The sequence below is a fragment of the Oryx dammah genome, unplaced genomic scaffold (assembly GCF_014754425.2).
Source record: "Oryx dammah isolate SB20612 unplaced genomic scaffold, SCBI_Odam_1.1 HiC_scaffold_29, whole genome shotgun sequence".
Lineage (NCBI taxonomy): Eukaryota > Metazoa > Chordata > Mammalia > Artiodactyla > Bovidae > Oryx > Oryx dammah.
Window position 1 is genome coordinate 66,860,481 of NW_024070213.1, and position 26,742 is coordinate 66,887,222.

At 44.9% G+C, this 26,742-nt stretch overlaps 1 protein-coding gene across 2 annotated transcripts in view; it reads right to left on the bottom strand.

The window, feature by feature from the left end:
- The window catches only part of PPM1H (protein phosphatase, Mg2+/Mn2+ dependent 1H), a 294,933-nt gene that overhangs the window by 135,835 nt on the left and 132,356 nt on the right, over positions 1-26,742 (bottom strand). For both annotated transcript variants that reach the window (XR_005719694.1, XM_040233134.1), the window contains exons 3-4: positions 23,959-24,303; positions 13,710-13,822 (exon numbers count right to left, since the gene is read on the bottom strand). Coding sequence is in view for 1 of the 2 variants with exons in the window: in XM_040233134.1 (XP_040089068.1) it covers positions 13,710-13,822; positions 23,959-24,303 (458 nt within the window). In the remaining variant the exon portion in view is untranslated. The remainder of the gene's footprint in view (positions 1-13,709; positions 13,823-23,958; positions 24,304-26,742) is intronic.

Genomic DNA, 26,742 nt, shown 5'->3' on the forward strand with positions numbered 1-26,742 from the left:
AACTTTTCAAGCTCTGTTCACAAACACAGCAGTTTCCCCTTGGAATAGGAAAGCAAGTGGCCCACCTACAGAATTCCGTAGTAGTGGATTTCGACCTGGGAAGCATCCTTGTTGACACAGTGTACCCTCATGTCACTGTCATTCTGCAAGTCAAAGAACACAACCCCATGTGTGCCCTTTCAACCCAAGGCAGCCTCCACTCGTGAAAGCTGAGGGCTTACTTATCCTAACACCTGCACTGTAAATGGAAACTTGACTCCCTGCCCTCCCACACCACACAACTGTTGTTAAGTGCTCTGAAGATGGGGACTTTTTCATTCACTATGTTTCCCCAACACATGCCTGGCACATGCAGGCATCCAAATACTTGCTGAATCCTGCTTCTTCCATGACGTTTTATTTAATTTATACCTTATCATTACTTTGGGGCTCTGACTGTGTAATACATACACAATGCATTGTACAAGCTTAACATAAATAAACTTAAGATAGATTGAGACATATTTATAAATGATCCATCTGTAGTTATTATTTCGACTCCATTAAGGATGACATGAAGGAGAGCAAATATGCTCAGACAAAACACACACTGAACTGCAGTTTGAGAGTGGAAAGAAGCTAAACTAGCAAACTGAACTGGTACGTCACTCGACAACATAACTGTGACACTTTAAAAAATAATCTCAAAGGAACAGAAGGTGTTGAGATATCAGCACAGTGATATCCTACCTGGTTACTATATCTTTCTTCTCTAGCATAAAATGAGTATTGCTTTCTATGATGAACCTTCTAAAGACAAATATTTGGTATGCTGTTTACTTGTAGGCTTTTTCGTTATTCGTATGTATTCTACTCTAAGATCAAAGTGGATCACAGTAAGACAGCTTTTTCTTCACTGACAATTTAGGCTGAACTTACTGAATCTCTTCTAAAACTGTCAGTGACAAAAATTAAAGGAACAAAAGAAATCACTGATTTGTGGACATTAAAGATAATAATATCCGAGTTGCAGCTCCAAAGGGTCCATGGGAAAAAAAATGTAACCACCATGCATAAAGACAACATCACTTATTGAACCTAACATCAGTTCCCTTTTCAACATCCAACGGTGGCTGAAACTACCAAATGTTGATCAAAATAAATTCTCTTGGGCCTGAAGACATAATTTATAGACAGCTGCATCCTCCAGTGGTCTTCTCAGAACGGCCATGGTCTTGAACTCCAGCCAATGGAAGGCATGCAGATGAGATGTGTCCCCCTTGGAGGGCTGGGCCATAAGAAGGCTCCTTGAGCGGCCTCTTGCTGGAGAGATGACTTAGGGGATCTTGGAAACCAAGTGTGGAAGTGACAGTCTCCTTAATCCCAGGTCCCTGAATATCTGAAAGAGACCAAGCCACTGCTTCTCCAGGGGCCTGACTGTTTCTGCAGTCAGCCTACCTGATAGACCACGGTACAGCAGGAAATACTTGTACCTTTCCTTACACAAAGTGTGAGATTAAGCTCTTATGAAAGGAAGGAAAAATGAAAATAGTTACAGTGTTTTAAACCTGGTGCTTAATGGAGACAGTGAAAAATCAAATCACTTGGTCCAACATTCTCGCTAGGTAGTTATACCATGATGCATGAGTAAGTTCCTTAAGAGAGAACCTCCTGTTTTCTGTGCCAGCTCACTGTATCTCTGGACAGTTCTCACTCACTGAGCTTATACTGAGCATGATGACAATAGCAGTTCATAGGACTTCACTGGCGTTTGGTCCAGTGAGTAAGAATCTGCCTTACAAGGCAGGGGATGTGGGTTTGATCTCTGGTCAGGAAACTAAAATCCCACACGCAATGGGGCAATTAAGGCCACGTGCCACAACTAGAGAGAAGACCACACATCCAAAACTAAGACCCAACACAGCCAAATAAATAAACAACAACAAATATTTTTAAAAAAAAATAGCAGTTCACTATTAATGAGCGGTTCCCATGGCCCTCGTCCTGTGCTAAAAGCTTCCCACTCATTTGCTCCTTTCCTCACCTGGGAAGTGGATACTCTAATCATCTTCTGGCTCAGACTGCAATGAAGGAGACCCAGGTTCGATCCCTCGGTCAGGAAGATCCCCTGGAGAAAGGAAAGGCTACCCATTCCAGTATTCTTGCCTGGAGAATCCCATAGACAGAGGAGCCGGGTGGGCTATATTATAGTCCATGGGGTCACAAAGAGTCAGACATGACTGAGTGACTAATGCTTTTACTTTAAAAAAAAAAAAAAACTTTCCAAGACTTCCCTGGTGGCTCAGACGGTAAAGCGTCTGCCTACAATGTGGGAGACCTGGCTTCAATCCCTGGGTAGGGAAGATCCTCCGAAGAAGGAAGTGGCATCCCACTCTAGTACTCTTGCTTGGAAAATCCCACAGACAGCGGAGCGTGGTAGGCTACAGCCCATGGGATTGCAAAGAGTCGGACATGACTGAGCAACATCACTTTCACTTTTCAAGCTGAGGCACAGAAAACATGAGCTTGGACCAAGGTCAGATATAACCAGAAGTAGCAGAGCCAAGGCAATGGCACCCCACTCCAGTACTCTTGCCTGGAAAATCCCATGGATGGAGGAGCCTGGTGGGCTGCAGTCCATGGGGTTGCTAAGAGTCGGACACGACTGAGCAACTTCACTTTCACTTTTCACTTTCATGCATTGGAGAAGGAAATGGCAACCCACTCCAGTGTTCTTGCCTGGAGAATCCCAGGGACAGGGGAGCCTGATAGGCTGCCGTCTATGGGGTCTCACAGAGTCGGACACAACTGAAGCGACTTAGCAGCAGCAGAGCCAAGGTTCAACCTAGGCAGCCTGAGTCTCCACTCTTAACCACCAGCCTGTCCTCCTGGGGTGGTCACCTCTGTCCCAGACTCATGAAGAGCGAGCCTCATTACTCTCCCATATTTGACAAATATCTAAAGCTCTCTTTCATAGCAACACAAGTAATATTTTCATGTAGCTAAAAAAACCCTACTTCATTTGAGTTTTTCCTTTTGTTTTAATTTTACTGAACTATCCCAGGGACGGGGGAGCCTGGTGGGCTGCCGTCTATGGGATCGCACAGAGTCGGACACGACTGAAGTGACTTAGCAGCAGCAGCATACTTGATTTACAACGTTGTGTTCATCTGTTTGTTTTTCTCATCCTTCAAACACCTTCACCACTTGGGTTTCTCTTTGGAGAGTTCTTGTTCATTCATACCCCGGTTGAACGGTGTCACATAGAGAGGAAGTTCATGTGTAAAAGGAGACAAATAATAGTAGTTTCCCAAAAGAGCTGATGTGAGGATGAGCTGAGTTATTCACATAAAGCCCTAAAATTAGAAACAGTACATAGGGCAAAGTAAGACAACCCCAAACATTAGCTATTGTTTGCCTTACATCTTGAATGCTGTGGCCTAGGATTACATTAGGTTCCGGGGTCTATACCACACTACTGACCAGTCTGAATTACCGTCCACTTAAATACTTTTTTTTTTTTGCAGTGCCTGTAGCATATGGGATCTCAGTTCTCCAACCAGCGAACAAACCTACACACTCCGCATTGGAAGCACACAGTATTAACCACTGGACCACCATTTTTTCTTTTTTTCTTGGCAGGTAATTACTTTACAATATTGTATTGGTCTCTGCCATACATCAACATGAATCAGCCACAGGTACAAGCATATCTTTTTTTTGTTTTAACCACGATAAACTAAAACCATTGATAAGCTTCCTTCCTGATTCTGCTAGTTCCCTCCCCACCCCCATACATGTCACACTTTACCTGGACCATGGTAAGCTTAAGCTTCACCTGGTTAGGTTTAGCCCACCTTCCCAGGCAAGAAAGGTCTTTTTGAATCTTGCCAGTTCAACCTAGACAGTGTATTAAAAAGCAAAGACATCATTTTGCTGACAAAGGTCTGTACAGTCAAAGCGATGGTTTTCCATAGTCATGTACGTATGTGAGAATTGGACCATGAAGAAGGATGAGCGCTAAACAATTGATGCTTTCAAACTGTGGTGCTGGAGAAGACTCTTGAGAGTCCGTTGGACAGCAAGGAGATCAAACCCAGTCAATGCTAAAGGAAATCTACCCTGAATATTCATTGAAAGGATTGATGCTAAAGCTGAAGCTCCAATGCTTTGGCCACCTGATGCAATGAGCTGACTCACTGGAAAAGACCCTGATGCTGGGAAAGACAGAAGGAAAAAGGAGAAGGGGGCAGCAGAAGATGAGATGGTTAATAGCATCACTGACTCAATGGACATGAATTTGTGCAAACTCTGGGAGACAGACTGGAGCCTGGTATGCTGCAGTCCAAGGGGTTGCAAAGAGTTGGAAAATGACTGAACAGCAAGTTTATCTTACTTGGTTTCACAGCATCAGCAAAGTAGATCAATAGGTGTTGGAAATTCTGAAAGAGATGGGAATACCAGACCACCTGACCTGCCTCTTGAGAAACCTACATGCAGGTCAGGAAGCAACAGTTAGAACTGGACATGGAACAACAGACTGGTTTCAAATAGGAAAAGGAGTACGTCAAGGCTGTATATTGTCACCCTGCTTATTTAACTTCCATGCAGAGTGCATCATGAGAAATGCTGGGCTGGAAGAAGCACAAGCTGGAATCAAGATTCCCCGGAGAAATATCAATCACCTCAGATATGCAGATGACACCACGCTTATGGCAGAAAGTGAAGAGGAACTAAAAAGCCTCTTGATGAAAGTGAAAGGGGAGAGTGAAAAAGTTAGCTTAAAGCTCAACATTCAGAAAACGAAGATCATGGCATTTGGTCCCATCACTTCATGGGAAATAGATGGGGAAACAGTGGAAACAGTGTTGGACTTTATTTTTGGAGGCTCCAAAATCACTACAGATGGTGATTGCAGCCATGAAATTAAAAGATGCTTACTCCTTGGAAGGAAAGTTATGACCAACCTAGATAGCATATTCAGAAGCAGAGACATTACTTTGCCAGCAAAGGTCCGTCTAGTCAAGGCTATGGTTTTTCCTGTGGTCATGTATGGATGTGAGAGTTGGACTGTGAAGAAGGCTGAGCGCCGAAGAATTGATGCTTCTGAACTGTGGTGTTGGAGAAGACTCTTGAGAGTCCCTTGGACTGCAAGGAGATCCAACCAGTCCATTCTAAAGGAGACTAGTCCTGGGTGTTCATTAGAAGGAATGATACTAAAGCTGAAACTCCAGTACTTTGGCCACCTCATGTGAAGAGCTGACTCACTGGAAAAGACTCTGATGCTGGGAGGGATTGGGGGCAGGAGGAGAGGGGGACAACAGAGGATGAGATGGCTGGATGGCATCACTGACTTGATGCACATGAGTTTGGGTAAACTCCGGGAGTTGGTGATGGACAGGGAGGCCTGGGGTGCTGCGATTCATGGGGTCGCAAAGAGTCGGACACGACTGAGCGACTGAACTGAACTGAGAGCGGCCAAAGATCAAGGCTCAGGGTTCCACTGGAAAGTTCCTTCCCGTCACTGTCCCACTGCTTCCTATCTCAGCAGCCAGGGATAGATAAGGTCACTATCTTGATCACATTCATCTCATGCCAACATCTCTAAGGGCAAATCCTCCATGAGACTCCCCAGCCCAGCCCCTCGGTGGGCTAGGATCACAGGGAAGCTGATAAGGGCTTGGTCGGGATGGGGAACCACAGCCAGAACTACAGCCTCCCAGAGGCCCAACAACAAGAGACCAAAAGGCCACACAGGAGCCACATCTGATCCATTTCACATAAGGGAGCCCTACTTCGATGCACATAGGGTGGGACTGAGACGAGGAGCTAGATCATGCAAGAAATCCTCACCCAACTCCCACTTTTTAAGAAACGGACCTAAGTTTCAGAATGGCAGGCTGGCAAGAAGGAATCCACAGACAGCTGGCAGAGAGGGAGCTATGTCAGAGAGCACCAGGGGAAAGATCACCAGAGAAGCTCCTCTCCTGTGCTCTGTGACCACAGAGAGGCTGCTAGATGCTGAATGGCACTCAAAGTTTGGTGCTTTAGCCTCAGGCTGGGAAAGCTATTGTTTTTATCCCTGAGAATATGCTGGCTCCTTCCTGGGCATCTGAATGCCCAGAGGTTGACTTAAAAGCAGCGGTCCTTCCATACAGCAGAAGTGCCTGGAAGGATGCTCCAACAGACAGCAGAGCCCCACCCCCTGGGCTTAGTAGATCAGGGGTAGAGCCCTAGAATTTGCTTTTCTCATAAGTTGACAGTTGCTATTGCTCCTTGTTTGGGGACCATGCTTTGATAACCACTGATTTAGGGCCAGAGGTACCAAGGAGAGGGTCAGAAGAAAATCCAAGAGGAGGAAACAAGGAGGAAATCCAGAGAGAGGGGGGGCCCTTTGGTGCCCTCTGTGTGGACAGCAAGTGGCTAGATAGGAAAAGTAAAGACTGTTTTGAGCCATCATGTGGTCTCCGTGACTTTGTGTGTGTTTGTGACCATCTAATAGTCACTTCATGGGAAACAGATGGGGAAACAGTGGAAACAGTGGCTGACTTTATTTTTCTGGGCTCCAAAATCACTACAGATGGTGATTGCAGCCATGAAATTAAAAGACACTTACTCCTTGGAATGAAAGTTATGACCAACCTAGATAGCAAATTAAAAAGCAGAGACATCACTTTACCAACAAAGGTCTGTCTAGTCAAGGCTATGGTTTTTCCTGTGGTCACGTCTGGATGTGAGAGTTGGACTGTGAAGAAAGCTGAGCGCTGAAGAATTGAGGCTTTTGAACTGTGGTGTTGAAGAAGACTCTTGAGAGTCCCTTGGACTGCAAGGAGATCAAACCAGTCCATCGTAAAGGAGATCAGTCCTGGGTGTTCACTGGAAGGACTGATGTTGAAGCTGCAACTCCAATACTTTGGCCACCTCATGGGAAGTGTTGACTCATTGGAAAAGACCCTGATGCTGGGAGGGATTGAGGGCAGGAGGAGAAGGGGACGACAGAGGATGAGATGGCTGGATGGCATCACTGACTTGATGCACATGAGTTTGAATGAACTCCAGGAGTTGGTGATGGACAGGGAGGCCCGGCGTGCTGTGATTCATGAGGTCGCAAACAGTCGGACATAACTGAGCAACTGAACTGAACTGAATAGTAATATTTTCTTTCTAGGTTGTAGGTATAGCTAAGGGATGATGCAAATATACACTAAAAAGATAGGGGAAGGCATGCAGGAAAAGACCTAAACAACTCAACTCTCATAGCAGAGAATGGGGTAAATTATGTTTTCTCTCGATTCTACTTTTCAGACATTTGTCAAAGAAAGTGAGAGCTGTGGTAAGCTTCATGCAGGTTGATGGAAGAAGATCAGATTTATTTTGAACACAGAGGAAGGCTACTATCAAAGAATCAGCTCTCTGTCAGGTCTGGATAGATGAACCACTTATTAGCAATAAGCAGTTTGGGAAGGTTCCGTATTGGCCATTGATATCCACAAACATAAAAGGGAATGAACAGTTCTTTGCATCCCCCTGGGTTGGAAGCAGTTACATAGTTTCATCTTATCACTAGTAAAGGGGAGAAGTCTGAGATGTGTAATTGGTTTTGAATCTAGAAATGTAAGTCTTGTTTAATATCTAGTTCCCATCCTCAAGAAAATTCATATTTGCCAGAGGAATTCACCTCTGAATGCATATGGGAAGCTTTAACTTACAGAAGGGTAATCCTGGAAAATTAAAAATGAGGGAAAGAGAAATGAAAGAAAACCACCCTGGTGGGACAACAGGCTTTGTTTCAAGGACAATCCGTGGACTGCGTGTTATACAGAGCTGCTCCATGGACACATTCAACCCTCTCCTTGGAGAATCTTCAAAAAGATGACCTGGTATTCCTCAGAGCCTGTCACTCATCCTGAAAAACTCTGCCATCCCCTTGACTGACAGAGGAATTATAAGTATGATAAAATGGAGGTCTGAATTCACAGCAGTTACCATTTATAAGGCAAGCATCCAGAAGATCTGGAAAATGCTAATGTTACTCTGATTACCATCAAAATGAAAACACACAGTTGAACATACTCTTGGAGAACCCTGGGACCTTTGGAGGGAATGACAGTCCTCAATCTGAGGAAGGGGCATTCCCCAGATCACAAACGAATAAACCAGACCACCCAAAGCTTACATGCTTCTTTATGTCCATGCATTTGAAATTGCTTCTAAATGCAAGCATCCACTCAACTATATGGTATAAACCATTCTAGGTGAAATTAAAGATGCCACTGATCATAAGGTATTGCCATGATTTTACATGCAATAGAAAAGAAAAAGTGTGTTAGAAACTATTGATTTTAGGGATGTTAAAATATGAAAAACAAGAACACCATGTGAGTCTTAGCATGGATTGGACATTCCGGGGTGTAGCACACTGAGAACTCGGTTCCCCTGTTTCAAGTGATGGGCGTGATGGTCGTCCGGCTCCTTAGTAGCTGTGGGACCTTGGGCAATTCCCTTCACCTCAGTGTGCTTCAGTATATTTATCCGATAGTGCTGACAGAACTAACTATGATTCTCTCTTATTTAACATATGCCCAGGGACTTCCCTGGTGGTGCGGTGGCTAAGAGTTCAGCTGACAATGCAGAGGACACAGGTTCGATCCTTGGTCCTGGAAGAGCCCGCATGCTGCTGAGGATGAGGCCAGTGAGCCCCAACTACTGACGCTTGAGTGCTCCAGGGCCCATGCGCTGCGACAAGAGAAGCCAGAGCACCGGGAAGCCCACACACTGCTCTGAAGAGCAGCCCCCGCTCGCTACAACTAGAGGAAGCCCGTGCAGAACAGCAAAGACCCAGCAAAGCCAAAAAACAAAAGAAACCCCACAAAAAACACGTGCCTAGCACTTATTGACTATCTTACTGCTGCTGTTACTTAAATCTGGCCAGAGTGGAATCACGAATTTCACAAATGTTAAATGGTCTTCTTTACTCTGACGGAGTTCACCTAGTCTCAGTTGCCAAACCTTTAGACACTGTTTGAAGTAAGTGGTAATGATTTTGTCTCCTCATTGCCTTAGTGCTCTAGAAATAAAAAAGAAATTATCTCCCAAAATGGAGTCAAACATCTTCTAAACTGAAGAATCACTTGCAGCCCTAAGGAGCGGGTGACTCAAACACAATGGGTGATAGTTTGCATACTGCTTTGCATGACATTTGCATGCCCCCAAGTTCAATTTTGCTGGAAGTGAAAAATCCGCCCAGCAGCTGCTTCCTTCCTAGTCCCTTATGATCCCCTAGGTGCTTTCAACTGGGAAAAATCAATCAACTGGCATGCATCAAGTAGTCATCCCACGAGCCTCTGGTGTGGGGTTACCTTGGATGTGGAGGGAAGGGCAAGGCTGTTCCAGGCAGTTATCACCTGGCATCACGGTGGATCATCCCACTCAGAGGGTGGGCACTGACTCAGAAACTAGTAAAGCCTCATATAACACCAGCTGCTCCTGAATACAAGCCTCAAGCACACATTGTGCCTGATAGTAAGTCAGGGGATGCACAGCTCACAAAGCAGCTTGAAAAACAGTCACTGACCACCAGTACTGGTGGCTTAGTGGTAAAGAATCCACCTGCCAACGCAGGAGACACGGGAGACCTGGCTTTGATCCCTGGGTCAGGAAGATCCCCTGGAGGAAGAAGTGGCAACCCACTCCAACACTCCTGCCTAGAAAATTCCACAGACAGAGGAGCCTGGCGGGCCACCATCCACAGGGTCACAAAGAGGCGGACACAACTGGGCAACTGAGCATGCATACAGGACCACCAGTACTTTCCAAATCAAGCCAGTGCAGAGCTTCTCTTTTCCTGAAAGCAAATAGCTATGCGGTAGTGAACCTAAGACAAGATTTGCTTCACTCTCAAAACTGTCAAGATTTAAAGCAAACAGATGGATAGCCAATATCTGGCAGTAAAGAAGAAAACTCAGCAACTAATCAGGGCTCTGTTGTCAGAATTCTCTGTTGGCCTGATCATTTGTTTAAACTGAGCTCTTGGATTCATGACTCCTTGCCCGTAAGCCGTAATGGACCTACATCCACAAAGGTCTGATAAAAACTCACTTAGTTGCTGTTTCTGGGGAATAACTGAATATACCTGTGAACTCAAACATAGGCATAACAAATGAATAAACTAGGCAATGATGCTACATAAGATGATATCAAATATCTATTGTTTATACTAGAGCTGAAAATACACAAATAAGTGTCAAATTAGTTACATTTGGACAGTGGCTACAATACCAACTCATATTGCTCTTAGGCTTCTATATGACCTATGGCCCATAAGTGAACAGCAAACCCAACCAGCCACCAGCCATAGAACTCCAAATTCATATCTGGGTACTGGGGCCAGAATACTACAAACGTAATTAAGCTGACTAGGTTTTAGAGATGCTATTTTCTCATAAGATAATTTGTGTGTTTGGGGGTCAGTGTTTTACAGCTTTAATAAGGATAAAAGTACCTGTGAAACTTTTCAAATTATTGGGAATAACCTGTAAAACACCATACTTTTATGGACGTTTAGAAACAGTCATTTGAAAATTTCAAAAACGGATCCAAGAAAGATGAACCAACCGAAACAGCCTTTAGGGCTCTGCTTTCCCAAAGTGCCACTCCTCACCATGCTATCTTGAGAATGCCAGAAGTGTTAGAAATCAACATTTAGTCCAACAGCGCCATTTTTAGAGATGAGGAACTCAAGCTCTGGGTCTAGAAACTGGCACTTAAAAGTGGCGGGCAAAAGTCCAGGGGAAGAGGTGGGATTGGCTGGCCCTGGACAGAGGACTGAGCATCTGGGAAGCAGGGCTGAAGCTCTGGTGGGTCGGGAGGGGGTGGGGTGGGGTGGGGAGCACAGGGCAGGGCGCTCCACCAAGGAGTTCAGAGCTTCAAAGGAAACTACATTCAAAAGTGAGAACAGGGAGTTAGGGAGGCCCTGCTTCTCTGAAAAGCACAATCCAACATAAAGCTATCCTGGGCGTGGAAGCTGGGTTACCTTCCGAGTCTGGGGTCCGCTGATGAAAGATGCTTCCCTGGGAAGAGGGGAGGGGAACACAGCACTCAGTCACCAGCACCTGCGTCACTGGAAGGGCCAGGAAGGCAAATTCATTTCTAACAACATGGAACTAAATCCAGACTAAAAAACGGTGAATACGAATGCAAAAGCTGAATCATCAGTGCAGTTTTACTCAGAACAGAAAGAAACCGTTCCCTGATCTCCTCGTCTCTCTCCAACAAGCTCAAGATCCAGAACAGCATAAGGGCTCAGCGCCAGCTCCTTCGTGTGCATCTTAAAAGGCCCCAGAGATGAGGATTCCTATTTTTAAGATACTCCAGCCCTGGGGAAGGCAAAGAAGAGCAGGAGATGCACTGGTGATTTTCCACTCGCCCCCACCCTGGAGCTGCGGTTCCCGCCTGTGTCTGTGCCCTGGCTGACCAAGCTCTCTGACCCGAGTTCCCTGGGCCCCTTGTCACGTGGCTTCCAGTTGGGCTCATCCAGCGGGAGGCCCTGGCAGGAGAAAGGCGGATGGGAAGAAGGAGAAAGTCAGGGGCTTCCTCCCACTCTTTCCTGCGGCCCCTGCCCAGGGGCCTTCATCAGCGGCCCCTCTCCCAGCTCCGCTGTAGCATTTCTTCCCTGGACCCTGCAGGTCCAGCGGGGTCAATGCCTTCCTGAGCTGCAATGCCCCTAGCCGGTCCCCTTCCGCTCCTTCAAGTCAGTTGATCCACGTGAGTTGAAGTCTACCTCCTCCTTGGACCACTTAGGGAATAGAAGCCTTGAGATAAAACATGGCATCTTATATTCACTTCCATTTACCTGGAAAAATTTTACATTGAAACCGAGATATCTTACGGAGCAGAAAAGAAACTCACATAAGCCTTAAACATAAACAGATCTTCGAAAAACATCAATATTCAAATCCTCCAAACTGTGGTCTTGGCAGGTCACTCTCCTTTGGTCTCCAGAATCTTCAGTGGGAAGACTGGGTGAAGATGCTTAACTAGGGTGACTGGAGACGCCCTCAGGCTCTCCTGCTCTGGAATTCCTGGAATTCCTGTAATCTCCTGGAATTCCTTGATTGCCTGAAGGAGGCTGTCTTCCCTACAACCTGATGGAAACAGGGAAGGCGAGGGGTGGAGACTGATCTCAAGGAGAGCCAGACCAAGCAGCAAAGCTGAGAAGAGGCAAGCGGCCCAGAGGAAGGGGCTGGAGGAAAGATAGCATCCTTAGACCACAGCCCGAGTAGGGAAATCACCCATCTTCTCAGGACTCATGATTAGCGTCCAGGCCTTTGACTGCTTTCAGAATCAGGAGTCAGCCTTTAGCAAAAAGTCCTACTAGAAAGCCAACATATTTTGTTACTTAAGGGGGCGGACATGTGTAATACATATTAGAAGGCTTTTCACAAGGTCTGTAATTTAGTATAGACTAAATAACCGATGTTGCTGAACCTAAAGTGAGCACATTATCAGTTATTTAAAAGAAGATTAGGGGACGCCCCTGGTGGTCCAGTGGCTAAGACTTCGCGTCTCCAATGCAGGGGGTCCAGATAATGATCCCTGTTCAGGGGAATAAGATACCACATGCTGCACTAAGAGTTTGAGGGCTGCAACTAAGACCCGGTATAGCCAAATTAATAAACACAAATTTTTCTTTAAAAGACGGTTGAAACACAAGTCTAGGGCTTCCCTGGTGGCTCAGCGATCAAGAATCAGCCTGCCAGTGCAGGAGAGACGAGTTTGACCCTCGAACTGGGAAGATCCCACGTGCCTCGGAGGAACTAAACCTGTGTGCCACAACCATTGAGCCTGTACCACAGAGCCATGGAGCAGCAGCTCTGAGCCCGCGAGCTGCACCGACTGGAGCCCACGCGCCGTAGAGCCCGTGCTCTGCAGCAAGAGAAGCCACTGCAAGCAGAGGCCCGCACACTGCAGCGAGAGAGCAGCCCCAACTCGGCGCAACGAGGGAAAAGCCCACGCCCCAGCAGACACCCAGCACAGTCAAAACTAAAGATTAATAGTACCAAACAAAAAGATAAGTCTATCTTATTGCTGGTAACACTGGATACAGTAAGGGTTAAATCACCTTCTGTTGGCCCAAACTCCTCTCAGCTGAACCCCGAGGCGAGGGAAAGGCAGCCTGTAAGGGCACATGCATAAAAGGAGGAACTCCCGGGCTTCTGGGAAGGGACAAGGCAAAGTCACTGAGCCAAAGAGGAACTAGCCAGGAAGTCCTCCTGGGTTCCTTCCAAACACCCACTTCATGTAAAGCTCTCTCCTTCTTCCTCGTCACTCTCACATATTAATGCCTTTGCTAAGCTTTCATTGAAAATCAGGTTCTAAAGTCAAAAAACAATTGGATACTACTAGTTTAGGTTAATCGCAAGCGTGTGTGTGTGTGTCTATGTGTGTGTGTCTGTGTGTGTCTGTGTGTGTGTCTGTGTGTGTGTGTCTGTGTCTGTGTGTACACATATACCGCGCTACAGGCAAGGGAGAAGGCAACCTGCACTTTTTCATACCAGCCTGACAAATCTTAAATATATTTTTATCCAGATGTAGAAGGCTTATCTTTCTCAATATCAAATCCCAAACAGAACTGCTTTATTTCTAATCATTTCGTTTTTTTTTTTTTAAAGATAAGAAAACTAAAGGGAGGCATTCGACTTTAGAAAGACCCAGAAGGCTCATCTGCTTACCTGCTGTCCCCAGCGTTGGCCACGTACAGCTTCCCCAGAAGGCAGACCACAATGAGTGCTGTGCAGCCACCAGATATATTGTACGAACTCCTCTCTCGCTCAATTTGTAGGTCCTAGAGAAGAAAACAGAGTCAGCGCTGGATTGTACAGGGCTTCCCTTGTGGCGCAGATGGTAAAGAATCTGCCTGCAATGCAGGAGACGTGGGTTCTATTCCTGGGTCAGGAAGATCCCCTGGAGAAGGGAATGGCTACCCACTCTACTATTCTTGCCTGGAGAATTCCATGGATAGAAGAGCCTGGTGGGTTCGTACGGGAATTGTACAGGTGGGATTGTACAGGATCAAAGGCTTTCTTAGCCTCTCTCCCTGATGGCAGCCCTAAGAATCTGAATGTGCTTCAAAGAGGGGAGAGGAAAATCTTTGGTACTGGCTTTTCTACCACTTGATGAGCACTTCTGGAGAGGACCCTGGCACCAGACAGTCGCCTCCCAGGCCATCTGCAGACCACAGACAGGGAACAAGGGAAGGCAAACAGATATAATCCGACAACAAGGAGAAGAATCAAACCAATCGTATTCAATACATATCGTGGCTTATGGAAAATTTAGTTTTTGTATGGACGGCTTGAGCTGCCATGTGGAAAATAGATTAGAGAGGCTAATAACACCGAGTGCTTGGATCTGATCAATACTTTCAAGCCCAAAGTCTCCAAGAAATAATTTCCTTTACAGCCAGATAAAAGAGGTGACTTGAAGGACTGTGTCCTCAACTCAACTCCAGTAGGAGTCCACCCCCATCTTACTGATCAAAGGAAGAAGCTTCTGAACCCTCATCTGACTTCTTCTTCCTAAGGCCACTGATTCACAAGAGGGACACACACGAGCAGTTACAGGAAACATTCAGTGAGCACCTCCTCTGCTTTACAAATAGAATCTCATCTCATCCTCACAGCCATATTATTAACCTCACTGTTCAGATGCAGAGAACCTGCCAGCATTTACCCGGCTGGAGTTTGGATTCTAATCAGGTTCTCCTCCTCTAAACCCTAGTATTTATTGCCTGTCACTTAAAGAGGTATCCCCAAGAAAAATAAAAATAGAACCACACTTCTATCGACAGACAGGCATCATCCTCAAGATAGATGGCTTTGTGAAATTCCGTGTCAGTAACAGAAGCCAGGGTTCCGTGACTTCAGAAAAAAATGTGAGTTAAATTAGGAAAATAAACTGGACACTAGCTAAAACAATGCCCAAAGCTCCCAATGTCATGCCACCTACTGTCAGGGCAAGGGAGGGGGAAGGAGGATGGGCACAGAAGAGCAGGGAACAGTGCCCTGGCTGACTCTGAGGGTGCTGAGGGCTGACCGAATGTCAGAGTCCTTTTGTGATTCCCAGGAACCCCCAGGGTTAGAACTCAGCTGCTGCCGCCAGCCTCCTGATGGAAAGGGGGGAGATAAATCAGTAACCCAGCATTTATCAGCAACTGCTCTGTTCCAGAGGCCAGAGGTGGCAATAACAGTTAGATAAATCACCAGCAAGAAACCAGAAACAGGGGAAGAACCTGAGCTCTGCAAACAGATTAAGGACAGAGTATTGGTCAAAATCTAAGGAAAGGAAAAGTACAAAGAGAGGCCCTGGGAGAACCTAATATCCTGGGAATGAACTAAGGAAAGGGTTGAGGGGAGCAGGGGGGGAAGGCTGAGGAACCATGGGAGGGGTAAGGATGAGTGTATATGGGATGTGATGGTTTACAAGCAAGTGAAGAAAAGTTAGGGGCTGAGTGAATGACAGCATCAAGAGCCGCAGATGGGTCAAGCATGCAGACCACCTTCAGAGACCATACTGGATTTTTAGGACTTATTTACAAACTCCGTATAAATTAGCTTAAAGGGCTGACATCAGGATTAAATTAGATGGAGTGGGTGAGGGGCTTAGCAGACCATCTGGATGTTCCCCACAGCCTAGATCCCATGATGGAGAGCAGAAATCTTTCTCCCTCTTTGCGAGACCCTCAACACCCATATCGGACCAAGTAGAAGGTAATTTAATAAATATCTATTAAATGGGCAAAAAAGAAATCTATTATAAAATGCCTGAGTTTCCAAATTTTTACCTCTGCCTGAACATGAGAGATGTGTTCCACAATTCATAAATGAAAAGTTTACAATGCGAATAAATGCTCACTGAGATAATAATTAAGCAGGAACCCATGTGTCCAATGAAATGCAGTCAATTGACAAGAACAAATGGCTATCTGAACCCAAGCAGGAATGGTGGGAAGCTGGAGAGTGGTGAGGAGGAGGCGACGGAGGTTAGCAGGGAAAGAGTCATAAGAAAGTGAAAGAGGAGAAAGAAAACATTCCGATGTCAGAAGTTTGAACCTCTAAAGAATGCATCAAAACAGAACCAACAACCCTACTCAAAAGGAGTTTGTGAGTAGACTTATTCAATTTATTTGCACTTAAATAAATAATATAAAGTTGATACTATGATAGATACATATTTCATCAAATTAATATAGAAACAGATATATAAAGTCCACAGCCAGACCAACTATTTTTAATATACTGGGAAGAACTGCTCTGGTTACAGAAATCATCCTTTCACATCCAGGATCAATATCTGTTTGAATACCTAAAGTCTAAATGAAAGACAATTTTTGTACGTGGACTGGAGTGTGAATGATGCTTGAGAAACTAAATCACTGCTCCCATCCAAAAGATACAGAGTCCACGTGAAAGAGCCGCCCACAGCAAACAATTCCTCCAGGATTCAGATAAACAAGTTTATTCTGCATCATAGGTGCTTTTCATATCACGGTTTACATCACAAGAAACTCTGATTATTATTATTTCATAGTTTGAAAAAAAATCAAGATAGTGTTTGACACTAACATTATCTGCTACATTTGCCTTTAATTTTAAGGGAAGCATTCCAGTCAGCTTGCCCAGTGAAACCTTTGCTATTACATTAATAACGTGAGTCAGTATTTTTTTCTAATTGATTTCATCATTTCTTTCAACTTTCCCTAACTTTCCACTATCTTCCCTCTGTGGTTCTCCTGGCATAAGGAATGCTAGATCTGGCAACACTTCTGCATAAGCAGTGGACCACAGTCTAGCTATTTTTTAATGCAAGAAGCTTTCCTAAGATGCCCATGCTTTCACCACTTCCCGGCTTTGTGTGGTAATATACATATGCGAGTGTGCTCAGACTCACAGGCACATACTTTAATTACATGTGTACTCTCTGGGATCACAGTGACAAGGATTTGAAAAATATATTTCCACAGACTTAATCCCCCCTGAAGGATTCACTGACATGAAAATATGCTTTTTTACTTCCTCTAAAACTGGGTGTAACTAGAACAGATTCTAAAAATAATTGCTTCCCCCTCCCCTCCCTAGAAGCCAAAATAGCACATTTATTTTTTCCCTATACCACCTACTACTCTTTAAAAAGATGTATCACAAAATCTTAGTACTGAACAGAACATTAAAGGACTAGCTGAGTGGTTCTTTTACTACCAGATCAAACATGATAAATGAAGTCAATAAAGATGTATTTACTGTTGAATTAACTACCTAATTTCTTCAAACTCTCAACTTTTCCAGTCAGCTTAAGCTTCTCACACTCTAGGTGGGAGAAAAAACACATAAAAATGTATCCCTCAAGAACTTCGGGTATTTTTCTCAAAAGATCAAGGAAATCATGGAAAAAGTGCCCATTGCTTTTCGCTAAACAAAGAACAGCTTCCCCATTTTAGCGGTCATGAACCTCCAGGCATAAATCAGGAATAAATTACCAGCAAAACACAAGCACATACTATCATTCTTTTTCAAGTATGATCTGAAAGGATCAACTTAAGTAACTCAGAAGATTCAATTAACAAGATAACTGATTTATCTGCTCAATCAGGAGTCCCTCTCAAGACTACTTTCTACTTAACAGAACTGATTTACCCTGGTTTGTGGCTATCTGAATATTACATTTAAGTAAGGTTCATCTCTAAATCAAAGAATGGATTCAATTTTTAAGACTGGGATTGTGCTTTGCTCCTTTTTGTTGCAAGGAAGAATGAGACCAATGAAGGGGAAAAAAAGAGATGTGTGTGAAACGAGACTAACTCAGCAGGAAAGAACTGCAAGAAAGAAAATATACTGCTCAGGATCGTTGTAATTTGGTTTGAAAGTCCCAGAGATAATGCAACTCCAGGATCATCCTTTGTTTCCTACCAATTTTAGACTGCAAAAGGAAAGCAATATCAAACACCAGAAGGGAGCGTGTTGGGGAGTTTCAATAGGACCCTGGCAGCTCCCCCTAACTGGGCTAAAACATGGTTCTGAGCACAGTGTTAATAGTGTCAGTCACAAATAATAAGATTCTGCATGGTTTCAGTATTTGGGTCTGATTTCGGTTTATTCTGAGGACGAGCCAATCTCTTAGGCACTGGGGAAGGAGAAAAACATCACTGCCTAATATTGCCACCTGCTGGCTGTTTGTGGAATCACATGCTCATTCCTTAGAGGAACTCCTAAAAACACACAGGTGCTGTCCCTTCAGTCATGTCTGACTCTTTGTGACCTTATGGACCTTAGCCCACCATGCTTCTCTGTCCATGGGATTCTCAAGGCAAGAATAATGGAGTGGGTTGCCATGCCCTCCTCCAGGGGATCTTCCTGACCCACGGATCGCACCTGCGTCTCTCATGTCTCCTGCAACGGCAGGCAGGCTCTTTACCACCAGCACCACCACACACACACACACACACAAAACCCACTAGAAGTCCACTTACCATGAATATTCTAATTCTCAAAACCACTAGGGTTCATAAACTATAAATAAACTCTGCATTTGTCCTCCTTTTTCACCATATGTTCTTTTTATGAACAAAGCCAAGCTGAGTGGTATTTCCAACCATTTACTCCATGTTTTAGAAAGATGTATGGCAGTTTTACAAGTTAAAATATTGCTATTTTTTCTCTCTGAGTAACAACCAAACCTCCAAAAAATTCTGCACTGTGGCAAGGAATCTATAGCCACACTGAAAAAGAAATAGGACAGAATTTTGAGATCTTCCTCCTTGTGTTCAGAATTCAATTCCTGTAGGTAAAAAGGTCATCACTACTGCCTTGCTTCTGGTTCCCAGGAGGTCTCCCGCAACCATACCAACAATGGAAATGACTTCTTGCATGAGTCTGAAATGCTGACTCCCCTGTTTCTGGAGGGTGTGGAAGAAAGAAGGACACTGACATCAAGACTAAGAAGACACTTATCTTCTTCATACCTGTCATCCTGGATCAGGCCACCACCTACATAATAAGTGACAAAACTTAGCTGGGGCAGTAGGCATTGTTATAAAATGGTGATGGAAAGCAGAAATGAAGTCAGTCAAGAAGTCCCTAAGGTTCTGATCCTTCAGGAAGTGAGAGTGCATTTTCCATGGTGGACACAGGAGGACCAGCCTTCTCACTCTGAAGAGAGATTCGAGATGAGATACAATGGGGAGGGAGCGCAGGGTAGACCCACCTCTGCCAGCATGGATCAGAGGCCTGTAGTCAGAGGTCACCTTCTCACAAACCATGAACTGTGCTAGGCAACCCCAGGATCAAAGAGGAAAGGAAATCTTCAAAGAAGCTTACAGTATTTGATGAAATTTATCATCTCCCCTTGAGATGGTTGGATGGCATCATTGACTCAACGGGCCTGAGTCTGAGCAAACTTCAGGAGATAGTGATGGACTGGGAGGCCTGAGGGCTGCAGTCCATGGGGTCACAAAGAGTCAGACACGACTGAGCGACTGAACAACAACTTTGCTGAACATTTCCCCGTGTCCACAGCATCCCCCACCAAGTTCTGTTAGTTTACATTTTCTGAAGTGAATACTATATATTCTGGCCTGGTGTTTCTGAATCTTTTTAACTGATTCTCTCCTTCAGACAGATATCAACTTTTCACTTGATGTCACAGAGTATTAAACGAAATGCTGTATATCTCTATGTTCATCTAATGCAACTACAAACGCCCCCAGATATAAAATCAAATCTTTCACTTCTAGATCCCCTTGGTGTCTAGAAGAATGCTGGTTATGAAATATAAGCTAAATAAATATCAGTGATTGAGAAGGGAACCGGTGGGAGGTGGGGAGAAAGGAGACAAGACAGACTTCGGATTCTACTTCCCTCAACTGTCATAAATAAAGCAAAACCTCAAATGAAAGGCAAGCTTGGCCTTTAAAGATAAGTTACATTCTGAATCTCAAGAGGGGTGGCTGCAAAGATGTCATCAGAACAGCAAGTTGGAGGCTTCGGTGCTGGGCATGGGGAAATTGGGGGGATTAAAAGTGCAAGAGGAAGCAAGAGAGCTGAAGTGACTGAATCTTATTCAACAGTGAGTTTTCCTGTTACAGAAGATCAGAAGGGCAGAAGACCTGCAAAACCTAGAGAGAACCTAGCAACAGGAAAGCTAGAAAGCTAGCTGGCTGTTGGAAGGGGGAAAAAAAAAAATTAAGAATGGCTAGGCAATTCCAAACCTGCTCCTCCCTGAAAAGGCCTGAGGAGAAACCACCAAAAGCAGGTCAACAAAGGAGCGCCCTACACATTATTAAAAAACAAATTTTACCTTCAAACACCCACTCTCTCCAAAAATCTAATATTGAGGGAAGGAGGAAAGGAAAAATACTTTTTTATGAGTTGGCAGTGGCCTTCCAGGACATTAAAGTTAGAATACACTTCTGTGTTGTGAGCTCTGCAGCTCAACCCAGGCTACTTAATGGTTAAGCCAGGCACATTTCTATGACACCGGAGTAGTTTTTCCTCAAGTCCCTGATGAAGCAAAGGGAAAACTAGAGCATCTCTCTATAACTAGGGTAAACATAAAAACATCATCCAGACAGGGACACTTTGGAGAGTAAAAGGGGACAGTGTTAATAATTATTCTGGGCCAAGAGGCATCTGTTGGCTCAGTCCCCAGCCAAGTGGGACTTCAGCCACCCTGCCAAGAACCAGGAGAAGCAAGGAATAATGAGTGTTCTCACTTAATAAGGCCAAACACATGGAGCAAAGCCCAGGTAGGCCTCTGGCATGTTGGGGGCCAGACAGACAATCCAGGGAAAACCTAAGTGTGAAGAGGAAGCTACAAGTTAGGGTGGATTAGAAAAGAACAGATATGGCATAAAGCCTCAGATTCATTCTGTGGTGCAGTGAGTCATCCACAGGCTGGTTACAGACGGCCTCTCCAAGTCACCTAACAGCATCCCTACTCTTGAAATCTGTCATCTAACTATAGAGACAGACTTTATTTTCTTGGGCTCCAAAATCACTGCAGATGGTGACTGCAGCCATGAAATGAAAACACGCTTGCTCCTTGGAAGAAAAGCTATGAAAAACCTAGACAGTGTATTAAAAGGCAGAGACATCACTTTGCCAACAAAGCTCCATCTGGTAAAGGTTATGGTTTTTCCAATAGTCATGTATGGATATGAGAGTTGGACCATAAGGAAGGGTGAGTACCAAAGAACTGATGCTTCTTAACTGTGGTGCTATTGAGAGTCCCTTGGACAACAAGGAGGTCAAACCAGTCAATCCTAAAGGAAATCAATGCTGAATGTTCATTGGAAAGACTGATGCTAAAGTTGAAGCTCCAATATTTTGGCCACTTGATGCAAAGAGCCAACTCACTGGAAAAGATCCTGATGCTGGGAAAGACTGAAGGCAGGAGGAGAAGAGGGTGACAGAGGACGAGATGGTTGGATGGCATCACTGACTCAATGGACATGAGTTTGGGCAAACTCTGGGAGATGGTGAAGGACAGGGAAGCCTGGTGGTGCTGCAGTCAGTCCACAGGTTTGCAAAAAGTCGGACACGATTTAGTGACAAAACAACCACCACGGTGGATGTCAGCTTGCTGCTTCCAGCCCATCTGGGTTGTTTCTCTGACATGGCGCTTCACACATATGCTTTCCTCTGCCCAGAACATTCCTCCCAGCCCCTGGTTCTATGGGCCATTCTCTTCCAGTCCCCACTCCCTCAGGAGGACTTCTCCAGGGAACCCTTCCTTCATCTCTTCATCAGATTCCTACTCACCCTGCATTTTTCCTCTTGAGGCCCTTCCCATTTATATTTTATCTGTTTAACACCCACCTTTGCCTAATTTCTTCAATCCTCTTTTCCCAGTGAGACCTGGCTTACAGGTAGCTTTCAACAAATATTTATGGATTGAATAAATTACACAGGAAAGTGAAATGATCTTTGTGTTGGCAGTTAAATGTACAAGAAAAATTTCTGGTCGTGAATTAGCTAGTGAAAAGTTTTTAAAAATTAAAAACAAACAAACAGACCCAGAATGAGGTTCTTAGTATTTTTTTGAATGAGACTCTCCAACAGTAGTTGCTAGGAACCCTGAGCCATTAACTGGCAGAAACAGTCTGAGATCAGTGTGGAGGCCTGACTCAATGTGACATCGGCCTCTAGTGGATAAAGTTGAGAATACAGCAATTCCAAGTAAAAAATACCCCATAGCACCAACAAAAATCCCTAAATTGTTTCTGTTTTTCATATATAAGAGGAATCTTCCTTCCATACGGGCACAGTCTATTGTCAGATTTTTACCTCAACTAAATATTTAGCTTTTTGAGCAATCACATTTAGAAACAGCTATCACATCAGAGCTTCCCTGATAGAGATTTTATACCAAGCCTGAGTAGGAGTCAATATTACTACCTTCTTTTTTTCCTAAATAATCTTTTCCAGGTTCCTGGTGTTTTTCTTGGACTTGAAGGCTACCAAATACTCCAGAGATGGAGGTGCATTTTAAGCTACCTGCTACTCAAAGGGTATGTGACATGGAGAGAAATGCTGGGATCAAAGAAGAAATGAGTTAAAGAGAAGAGAGTGTGCAAATTAGAGGCATGAATACAGGAACAAGTTTTGCTTTGTAAACAAATCAGATGAGATGATGCTGTTTAATGTTATTTACTCTTCTCCTCTCATTAGCACTCAACCTAACATCCTGAGATCCTGGAATGCATACAGTCCGTCCATTCAGTTCTGCAGGTCTTGCTTTAAGAGCTTGTCATTACTTTTTTTTTTATCTTTGGGCCACACTACACGGCCTGTGGTTTTCCCCTGACCAGGGATCAAACTCATGCCTTCTGCAGTGAAACAGCAGAGTCTTAACCACTGGACCACCAGGGAAGTCCATTGTCACTGGTTTTTTTTTCTTTTAAAGATTTTTTGATGTGGATCATTTTTTAAAGTCTTTATTAAATGTGTTAAAATATTGCCTTTTGTTTCTATGTTTTGATTTTTTTCATTGTTTTTATGTTTCAATCTTTTTGGCGGGTGCAGCATGTGGGATCTCAGCTCCCTGACCAGGGATCCAACCCACGCTCCCTGCATTGGGAGGTGAAATCTTAACCACTAGACCACCAGGGACATCCACTGTCCTCACTTCTTAATCTCCAGGTTTTAAGGGCATTATTATCGCCCACTCACCCTACTCCAGTCCTTAGAACATCTTTACCTATCTCTTACTGAATCTGCACGCAGGATGTTGCTCAGGAGAGGAAATCTTTGGAACTCAAATAAGTGCCACTGTATAAAGTGAGCTCAAGAGGGAAAGGGGTGGTACAGAAGAGACCACCTGTGTGCCTCTCACAGGGCAGAAGGGCAGCAGGGGCACTGCAAGGGCAGCTCCGTGTGCTCTCAGGTAGGAGGCTGAATCTCTTGACCACACATGTTCCCGTTTAAATGTACCGACAAATAAATCCACATTCACACGTAAAACAAATAATTCTTAGGTATTGGCCCCTCCTTGCTTTAAGCAATGGAACCACACTGCCAATCATGTTCTCAGACTGGATCTGAACAGGAAAGGTACTTCTGAGCACTTTTCTCAAAGTTCTGTTTCCCCAAACACCTGGAACTCATACACAGGTGTCATACAGATGGCACCCTTGCTCAGATTCAATTAAGTGCCATGGTACCAGCTGGTAATTGTAAGAGTTGGCAGAGAGAGAAGCAATAAGGTATTCCTTTAATAAGCCTATCACCTCGGCACTATCCCTCTTTCATCCTCTTTTACATTTTCAACAGCACAGGATGCTAGAACTCTTTTGAGAATGGAAGCCCTGCTGTGCCAGGGAGAAGTCGGAGGGGGCACCATGCAGAGGAATAGGCAGGTCAGAGACGTGCCTTCCAGGGGACTTGAAAGAAACAAAGATGTGGGTAAGGAGGCCTGGGGCATACCCACCATTTCCTTGAATGCACTTTCAAGAGCCCCGATAACCAGGCACTCGTGCGGGATCTTCTTCTCGGTGAAGAAGCGCGTGGGCGGGGTGCTGGGGGAGCCCGGGGCGCCCACCCCTCCGCGGAGCGAGGCCGCGCGGGTCAGAGTCCGGCTGCTGGAGGGCGTGTGGTCCGGCTCCTCGCCCAGGCAGGCGGGCGGCAGCACGGCCGAGTTCTTCAGGATCTCCACGATGTCCTGCAGCTGCTCCGTGATGTGGTGCTGCAGCAGGCGGGACGCCACCACGGCCGCCCCGGACCCCGCGTGACCATCAAACAGCGACCAGTAGTGGCAGGAAACGCCTTCTGATTCCTGCGGGGAGACGGCGACAAGGAAGCGTGAGAACTGCGGCGGCCACTGCCCCAGGCTGAGGGCGACCCCTCTGCGGCAAGCGCACCCACCCGTGGTCTGTCTGCAAACGAGGGCGGGGGTTGGGGGGAGGGCAAAATAGGGCAAGACATTCAGGGATGTGTACCCAGGCGCATCACTGCTGCTCCCGTATCCCCGTATCCCCCTATCCCCGCCCCCACACCCCCCCCCTCCGGAGATAAACTGCTCCCTGCCTGTCCACCAAGGGCAAGATCTCAAGGCATCACCCTCTCAGCTGGCGTGAGATCTACTTTAATTTGATGTGTAAGGACTTCCCTGCTCCCAAGGTGGCAGGCCTGAGTTTGATCCCTGGTCAGGGAACTAGATCCTTCATGTGGCAACTAAGACTTGGCACAGTCAAATAAGCAAAAATAAATATTAAAAAAAAAAGCTGATGTGTAGAAGTGAGAGGCAAAACTACATACAAACAGTGTCTTAACAGTTTTAACAGCTAGTTTCTCATCTCCCTTCTACTGCAACCCCAGAGCAGGTTAGACACATAGTCTTTTAAAAAAATTTTTTTATAATTAAGTTTATTTATATTTAATTGAAGGATAATTGCTTTACAATATTGTGCTGGTTTCTGCCAAACATCAACATGAATCAGCCATAGGTCTACATACCTATGTCCCCTCTCTCTTGAACCTCCCTGCCCCCTCCCTCCCCATCCCACTCGGCTAGGTTGTCACAGAGCCCTGGTTCGAGTTTCCTCAGTCACACAGCAAATTCCCACTGGCTATCTACTTTACATATAGTAATGTATATATTTCGATGTCAGTCTCTCCATACATCCTACCCTCTCCTTCTCTCCCTCCCTTCCACCCCTCCTTCCCCCTCCCCCCACACTGCGTTCATAAGTCTGTTTTCTACGTTTGTCTCTTTAGAGGAAATTAGGCCCTTTTTACAGATGCTTCAGGGTAGGAGTCTCGCTTCCTCCCCCCCAATAGGGCTTTTACATGCTCAGATAATTGCCCCATCTGCCTAGGTCTACATCCTTAATTTTTAGAACATGTTTTCCCTTGAACACCCCATCTAGTCAAACCTTCACAAGATGCAGACAATTAAGATCTCCTCTTCACGTGTCCTACTTCCCTCGGCTTCCCAGCTGTCACTCAGCATCTTGGCTTCCTCTTCCTACCCTGAAGCTACATGCAGCCCATGTTCCCTCGTCTGCCATGGATCTGGTACCTGCTGGTTGATTTCGAGACTGTTTGAAGATGAGCACTTTTAAAAACCATGTTTGAATCATATATGCCTAAGATCTTAGCTACAGGGGGAAAAAAAAAGGTGTTCAATTATGATGTATCTAAAGTAGTAAGATATTAAACGCTGAGATTAAACAGTTATGGTACATGTTACATCCACTTCTGACAACTAGGTTTGTCTACACTGCAGCAATAAATACTGAATTCCTTTTTTTCGTTGAAACCATTATATAAAGTTCTTTTGGTCTATCTTATTTTTTTTAATTGAAATATAGTTGCCCTATTACATTGTATGAATTTAAGGTGTACAACTGGTTAGATACATTTATATATTGTGATATAGTTGGCATCATAGCCAATACTTAACATCTCTATCACGGCACATATTTCTTCTTTGTGGTTGGAATAATTAAGTTCTAATTTCCTAGCATGTTTCATTATTATAATACAATATTGTTGTCTGTGTTCACTATACTGTGCATTAGATCTTTAGGACTTATTTACTACTCATCTCTCCTATCCCCCTACCCTCCAGTCCCTAGTAACCACCGTTTTGGGTCCATCTTAGAATGATGCTGGAAGATGCTATGTAGTAGAATGACATACACCATTACTCTACTTGTGCCCTTTAAATCTTTGTTTTTACTCAATTCTGTGCTAGATGCTTAGAGACAATTTTTGGGGGGAGGTCAACAAATATTTACTGAGCAATCTTTCTGTGACAGGCACAGAAAGTGGGGCAGTGGGGATGAAAAACTAGATGAAAGAGATATCAATCATAGTCTGATCTCAAGAATCCAGGGGAGAGAGAGACACTGATCAAATAGTCACACAGATAAGTGCAAAGTCATGATTCTGATGAGGGTGACAAGGAGAGATTCTTGGCACTGTGAGACCAGCCTGCAGAGGGGCATATTGGAGGACGCTTCCTGAGGACAGAAGCAAATGGAACAGCCAATGGAAATCCACAAGGTAAGGAGGGGAAAGGAGAGAATGCCAGGTGGCAGCAATAGCAGGTGCAAAAGCTCTGTGGTCGAGGTGTGTGATGAGGAAGAGGAGGCTGACCGTGGCCATGTGACTGAACAGGGTAGAAAGGCAGGAAAGGAAGGAGAGGACACGAGATTGGAGAGGACAGCTGGACCACGCAGTCCCTCTGCGATACACAGAGGATCCAGAA